Source organism: Saccostrea cucullata, unplaced genomic scaffold, assembly GCF_032062105.1.
Source record: "Saccostrea cucullata isolate Sc308-1 unplaced genomic scaffold, CSIRO_AGI_Scuc_v1 ctg20839, whole genome shotgun sequence".
Classification (NCBI taxonomy): Eukaryota; Metazoa; Mollusca; class Bivalvia; order Ostreida; family Ostreidae; genus Saccostrea; species Saccostrea cuccullata.
In genome coordinates, this window is record NW_026936224.1 from 1 (window position 1) to 7,213 (window position 7,213).

At 32.6% G+C, this 7,213-nt stretch overlaps 1 protein-coding gene across 1 annotated transcript; it reads left to right on the forward strand.

The window, feature by feature from the left end:
* The first annotated feature begins 15 nt into the window (after nt 1-15).
* Nucleotides 16-7,202, forward strand: LOC134245018 (uncharacterized). Its single transcript, XM_062727268.1, has 16 exons — nt 16-648; nt 925-1,047; nt 1,156-1,305; nt 1,411-1,631; nt 1,848-1,937; nt 2,125-2,459; nt 2,618-2,723; nt 2,927-3,062; nt 3,181-3,353; nt 3,644-4,742; nt 4,949-4,990; nt 5,134-5,220; nt 5,598-5,666; nt 5,822-5,910; nt 6,021-6,144; nt 6,589-7,202. Exons 1-16 carry the CDS (start codon nt 460-462, stop codon nt 6,703-6,705), a joined length of 3,150 nt encoding a protein of 1,049 aa, XP_062583252.1. The 5' UTR covers nt 16-459; the 3' UTR covers nt 6,706-7,202.
* The last annotated feature ends 11 nt before the right edge of the window (nt 7,203-7,213 follow it).

Sequence of the window (7,213 nt, forward strand, 5' to 3'; positions counted from 1 at the left end):
TACAAGACAGGTAAGACACCAGTACCCTAGGCTATTGATACGGTCTACTGAGTACTACAAGACAGGTAAGAGACCAGTACCCTAGGCTATTGATACGGTCAACCGAGTACTACAAGACAGGTAAGAGACCAGTACCCTAGGCTATTGATACGCTCCAATGAGTACTACAAAACAGTACGAGACCAGTACCCTAGGCTATTGATACGGTCAACCGAGTACTACAAGACAGGTAAGAGACCAGTACCCTAATCTATTGATATGGTCTACTGAGTACTACAGACAGGTAATAAACTCATGCCCTAGGCTATTTATCGGGTCCATGATTACTCTAGAAGAAGTATGAGACCAGTATAGGGCATTATCGTAACTGTGTAACTTGACATCCAAGTAAAAGGGCAATATTTCTATTTTTTGTTGTTGTGATTTTGAAGTCTTAATCAATTTGTGGTTCCAAGTTTAATGCATTTTTTTTTAGATATTACATCTTTAAAAGGACATAAGATTCTTTGGAAGGATTGTCAGGAGACAGAGGGTCCGTCGGTTGATTTTGATGGAACACCTTACATTAACATAGGGTGGATGGTTAAGGAGTGTCATCAAGGGCCTGATAGACAAAGAAAAGCAAAGGGAAAGAGGAAACAAAGAAAAGTTTGAAAAAAATTTATTATATTAAGAAATTACAGATTTCATGCTCGCTAAAAATAAAATACCATTTTTTAAAGGACAAATCTCTAAATTTGCGTCTCATTAAAATATCCAATTATAAGTTAATTTAGTTTAAGAATTTTTTATACCTAAAAGATATTAGCAGTATTGATCAAAGCATGTTGACAGTTTAATGTATTATTTTCACATGTCTTTGTAAGCAGATACTACAAATAATAATTTTTTTTTACCTGTTTTATGTTTTTAATGGCATTTTAGAAATCTGGAGATCACAATTACTCAAATCAAAGGAAGGCAAGAAAATGGATACAGATGTCAAAAAAACAGACTTGTCCGGCATCTATTAGGATAAGAGTGATATTGAAGTTTCCAGAATTTAAGGTTTATCTTTTTTTCTCTCTTTCTTTTCCTGTCAGGAAAATGCGTTGGCATTCAAACTGCTAATATTTCTTACACAGAAATAAATTAAACAAAGTGTTGTATTATCAGGTTGATTCCTATGACAATGCTTGGATTAAGAGAAAAATGTCTAGGCTTTTAAAGCAAGCCTTCGCAAATCGAGAGAAGGTGAAGAAGGACATGGTTTATTTATTATCATATCCAGATGCAGAAGAGCACAAATATCATTTTACAGGAGAGGTAAGAACTCACAAAATATCACAGAAGTATTCTTAAGAAATTTTAAGTAATTTTAAAAAAACCAATTACATTATACTACAAGTGTAAAACAAACTTTTATGTAAGCTGGCAGGTTATACCCAACAAATTGACCCCAGATTAATAAGGAAGATCCAAGAGCTAGTTGCTGACGGAGTAAGAAATGTTGCAGAAATGAGGAGACATCTCTGTGTTGCACTGAAGAAAGAAATTTGTCCTGGTGAAAACATAGCCCTTACCAACAGGCGCTTTTATCCAAAGGACAAAGACATAAAGAATCACATGGATAAAGCTCTAAATAGTTTAAAGTAATATATGTATTTACTTTGTGATACTTTCATGTTAAATAATCAAATTTGATTGGTTTTAGTATATCTCTGAAAATTTATTTTAAATGAAGCAAAATATTCCCTTACTGGCACTTCATGTTAAGGAAGCTATTGTATTGAACACATGCATTGTTTGCTTGAAGTTGAATTGAGTGCACTAGCTAAGAAACAAAATTGTCATATATTTTTTTTTAGATTTTCGAAAGATGACCAATTAAACTTGGAAGCACTGATAGAGAACTGGCAGGAGACCAATCCTCAGGACAATTATTTCCTAAGATCATCGTTAGTGCATTTATTATAATAATTGAAACTAAGACAAATGAATATAAAATACATATTTCTAATAGTACAATGTAGATTCTGAAATGTTTTATATTTAATAACTTTGTGAAAAGCACCACTTACAAAATTTCTTGTTTTTTTTATGTCATTTGAATTAACATTTAGAATACTTTTTGCACATATACAGATATGGCTTGACAGATAAACATCCAGCTGAGGAATTTTTATTTGTGCATCAAACAGAATGGCAGAGGCGCCTCCTCAGTTTGTATGGTAAAGACGTGTGCATAATGGATGCCACCTACAAAACATCCAAATATGCCCTACCTTTGTTCTTTGTTTGTGTGCAGACTAATGTTGGGCACTCCATATGTGGCTCCTTTCTTGTATCATCAGAGAGCAAGTCTTGTATTAAAGAGGGTTTAAATAAGCTCAAACAATGGAATCCCAATTGGTCACCAAAGTATTTTATTACGGATTATGATGAAAGAGAAATTCAAGCCATAGAAGAGGCATTTCAAGGTAAGAAAAATTTACTTTGTACCACAGTTCTGTTATCTACACATGTTTTTCTTTATTTTTCTAATGGCAAATTATTTTTTACTTACAAGTGATATCATAAGAAGACTGCATGCCATTGACAAATTGAATACTTAGCATTGCAGCTATATATTTTTCAGATTGCTTTGTGTACCTATGTGCATTTCACCGTGAGCAGGCTTGGACACGTTGGTTAAAGCAAATCAAAAATGAAGTCGGCCGTTACCAAGATGACATAATAGAATTGTATGTAGGAATTAAATTTATTATTTCAATTCAATTCACTTTATTGACAATTAATTACCATGTCGGCATACAGTCATGAGCATTTAGAAATTTTAATTCTATTTAAAGTTTATTTAAATTATATATGAAATACATTTGTATGGATTTCACTTATATATATAATGTTTAAACTCAAGAAGATAATATCTGATACGATTTTTCAGAATGAGAAAAGTTGCCAATTCTCCATCTGAGTGCTCTTATAAGGAGGCTGTTGTTGACTTAAGAGGGCATCCACACTGGCAGGAAAACTTAAAAATGCGGACTTGGTTCGAGAAAAAGTGGTTGTCAGTGTCAAATGTAAGCTGTCTTGCCATTATTTTTATTGTCTTATTTTTATTACACAATTATATAATACAGTTAATATTAATAATTCTGAAAATTTCTCAAGAAATTGTAAAATTTCAAATTTTTTTAGCGATGGGTGAAAGCATTCCGTGATGAAACAGTAACCCTTATAACAACAACCAATGCTCTGGAAAGAAAACACCAAGAATTTAAGAAAGGTTACTTATCACACTTCAGTGAAGGGAGTCTGTGTGCTTTGGTGACAGCTCTTGTAACCAAATTCTTACCTGATAGTTACAGGAGGTATACTCAGTCTTAATTTTAACATTTCCTTGTAGTAAATATAATGTTATTTAGCTTTTAAGAAACTTTGAAAGGCTATTCAGTTGATATTGGACAGTGAAAATTTTTTCTATTATTATTATTTTTAAAGACAATGAATTTGTTTAAGCATTTGTTTGAGAGAAAAAGAGAAATTGTTCAGAGTAATTGGAGATTAATATTTAATGTTTGAGATTCCATCCATAACCTCATATACTAATCAGTTAAAACATGCAAGTTTGTTCTTGTTCATTTTTTAATATTTATTTCAGTTACTTGAACAACAACATTCAGTGTTTGGAGTATTGCAGAAAATATGCAGATGGTGTTCCAACCTTCCTTCATAACAAACCACGGATGTTTGTTGAACATTGTCTAAAAAGAATTCCACCACATATTCAAAACATCCCTCCAAGCAATATTGAAGAGCTAGGAGAAAGGAAATATGCAGTCCATAGTGTAGAGTCTGGAAAGATCTATTCTGTAGTCATCACAAGTACTCAACCAGCTTGTACTTGTGTTGATTACAGCATTCATCATCTGCCTTGCAAACATATGTTAGCAATATTTTCATGTGTACCTGACTGTAGCTGGAATGATCTTCCAGAAGCATACAAAAACAATCCCCATTTCAACCTTGATGAGGATATTTTACAACAATCTGAAGTAAATCCTATGTCTCCTTCGCCTATTCCTGAAGAGCACCTGAATGATTCACCAGAGGATAGTGAACATCAAGTGGCAAGTCCACCTGCAAGTAAATGTACAACTGAGGAAATCATAACCTCCAACAAAGAGAATTATGCCAGGCCCCAGCATATTATATTGAAAGAATCAATTTCTGCCCTGAAAGACCTCCAGTCAGATCTCTATTTGGTTAACAATACAGCAGACCTGGAAGATATTTGTCAGAAAATTTTAGAACTGAGATCTTACATATCAAGAAAAATACCCAAAGACTCCGGACTGAAATTACAAAAGGGAGCAAAATCTGGAAGACTCTCACTAAAAAGAAAACCCAAAAGTCTACCCTTAAACAGAAAATACAAAAAGCCTAAAAAGAATCATCATGTTCAATTTGTTGAGGAGGATGAGATTATTGTTTTAGATGGAACTTTTGACAACCCATCCTGTGAATTTAGTCAAAGTAATAATCCTGGGGAGGCTAAACACACAGACTTCATACCCGATGATTCCTGTTCTCCAGAGATGTTCGACTGTGCCAAAGTCCAGGAAGAAACATCACATCAGACACTGGATGTAGAAACTTTATGGAAAGTTAAGCCAGTCGGATATTTAGTGGCAAAAATTGCAACAAACAAAATAATGGACAACTCTATACAGTTTTTAAAGACATCATTATCAGATGAGGTATGTGGGAGTTTAAACACTAAAGGATATTTCATATATTAATGTCTTATTTATTATTTAGGTATTATACGTTAATTTAAATTACAATATACATGTATATAATGGTTAACAGACTTTTTGCATTCATTATTCATAAGGAATAAATGTATTTGTGATTTTTTATATTCCTTTTAATTCCATTCAGCAGTAATTCCTGTTATTTTCAGGTTATTGATGCATACTTGCATCTTCTTGTGGAATCAAAAAAGGTAATATGTCATACTTGGTAAAATACATGTACATCTCCAATTTATATTTATTAACATGTACATAGTAAATATCAAGAAGATGCGATACATTGTATTTTATTTACCTAAAGCTTCAATGTAACATTTATATTTTGATGTTTTAGAATAAGAAGATGTTTTGCATCACTTCTTCCGTTGCAACGGCCATATTTGAAGGGAGGACAGAACATTTCCAAGGTTACATGAGTGATGTAAGAAAAAAACAATGTATTTAAGATTTTTGATAGGGGTTAAATCCTTTTTTTCTTATAAGCAGTGTTTTTGATATACTGTAGACATACTTTTTTCCAAGGGGTCATAATTCCGCGGAATCACTATTTCTGTTTAATCAGCGGGTAACAAATTACGCAGATTTCTTAGTCTGTCACTATATGCCCTATATTTTTATTAACAAATTTCCGTGAAAAATCTGTGACCGCGTACATAGTGTAGAAAAGTACTTCTACAGTACTAGTATAAAAATATAATGATAGTATAATTGTAAAGACATTAAACTTCTATCATCATTTGCTGACTTTAGAAAATGTAGGTTTTTAATGAAACAAAAATACATCTGTTTCTTTTTTAGGTAAAATTTTCAGATTTTGACATTATTCTTGCTGCTATCAATGAAAACTACGGGCACTGGACTCTTCTTGTATGTAATACGCATGCAAGACTATTATATAGAGGGAATAAGGGAAATTTTGAAAAATGAAATAGGCATGCTGCATCATCTTCTTAAAATATGTGTAGACTGTAAAAAAGCCTCTGTTTGCAATATCAGTACTCTAAATGATTCTTTTTTCTCAGGTAATCTATCCATCAGAGAAGAGATTGCTATACATCAATTCTCTTGGAGAATCAAAGAGAAATCTGACAAATATTGGAGAGAAGTGGAGGTAAATCAGGGATGAACACATTACTGAGTGCAATACATTAAAAAGAAATTTAATGCATGTAATAAAAATACAACTGAACTTAATTAAAAAGACTGTGTTGCAATTTTTAGGAAGTATATATTGGGTAGAAGGAGTGTTGGTGTTTCGGAACTTTCTCACGAGGGCTGGAAAGTAGAGACTACCAAGCACACAAAACAATATGACTCCAATTCTTGTGGGGTGTATGTTGTAAAGGTGAGAAGAAATTTATGTCATTCTATGAAATTTGCGAAACCAAAAACATTTTATTTGTTAAGGAGGCTGGGAAGTCAATAAATTAACTACAACTTAACCACCAGATTTAACTTATTTTTTTTTTGATACGGTATCTTAACCTGTCAACTATCATTTGGCAAAGAAAAAAAATCATACGTTTTAGTTTAAAAATTTGATCATTTTTTGTAATTATCTTTATATGGTGCTCTTCTTCTAAAGGAGATCGAAATAGTCTGAGAATGGCTGCGACCCCCCAGCCCCCTTTAATACCTACAAGTTACATAGTACATTTAAATACAATTAGGTGTACATGTAATATGTACATGGAATACCTATCTATGTTCACAACCTGTTGATGTTGTTTTTGATATTGCATCAAATGTTTTTGAGATATCTGATCATCCTCATATATATTTTTTTTAGTTCGCAGAGTTGGTCATTTCAGACATGGCACTATCCTTTAGTTGTCGTCCAGATAACTTGAGTCAAATCAGGCAAGGTATTGGAAATCAACTTTTGCAAGCAACAGGTAGGGTATGACAGCTAAAAATTTCTAATTTAAACTACAGCTCTTATTATACCTCATAAATAATAAATAGTTTAAAAATAAAATCTGATTGGCCAAGACAGACATGTGACTGTCATGTTTGCTATGCAACAAATCTTCGATTTTGTCTCACGATTGTGACGTCAAACTGCGGTGACTGAGATGATTAGTACTACTGAGTAAGATTGTTTATATAGCTAATTGATAATAGATATAAAACATACTTATAAATATGTAGAAAATTGTTTCCATGTGTGGAATGATTGTTAATACTGGTGTGTTAATCAGAATGACTTGTCACAAAAGAATTTTTATGAATCCCAGCTAGTGGTGTTACTTACACATGTATCATATTGTTCTTATCAAATGGTTTACTTTATGAATTGGATTTTTGTTTGATTCAGAATGATAAACAATTGATTGAATGATAGTGAGAAGGACAGGAAGATTTCTTCGCCCATTAAAAATCCTATTACCCTCGGGCAATGCCATCTGGGAATA

What these genes read in the sequence shown, in the direction of transcription:
- LOC134245018 (XM_062727268.1), top strand. Translation starts at nt 460, where the DNA reads ATGCATTTTTTTTTAGATATTACATCTTTAAAAGGACATAAGATTCTT. An exon ending in GAAAGAGGAAACAAAGAAAA is followed by an intron (nt 649 to 924) that starts GTTTGAAAAAAA and finishes ATGGCATTTTAG; the next exon opens with AAATCTGGAGATCACAATTA. An exon ending in AGACATCATTATCAGATGAG is followed by an intron (nt 4,743 to 4,948) that starts GTATGTGGGAGT and finishes TGTTATTTTCAG; the next exon opens with GTTATTGATGCATACTTGCA.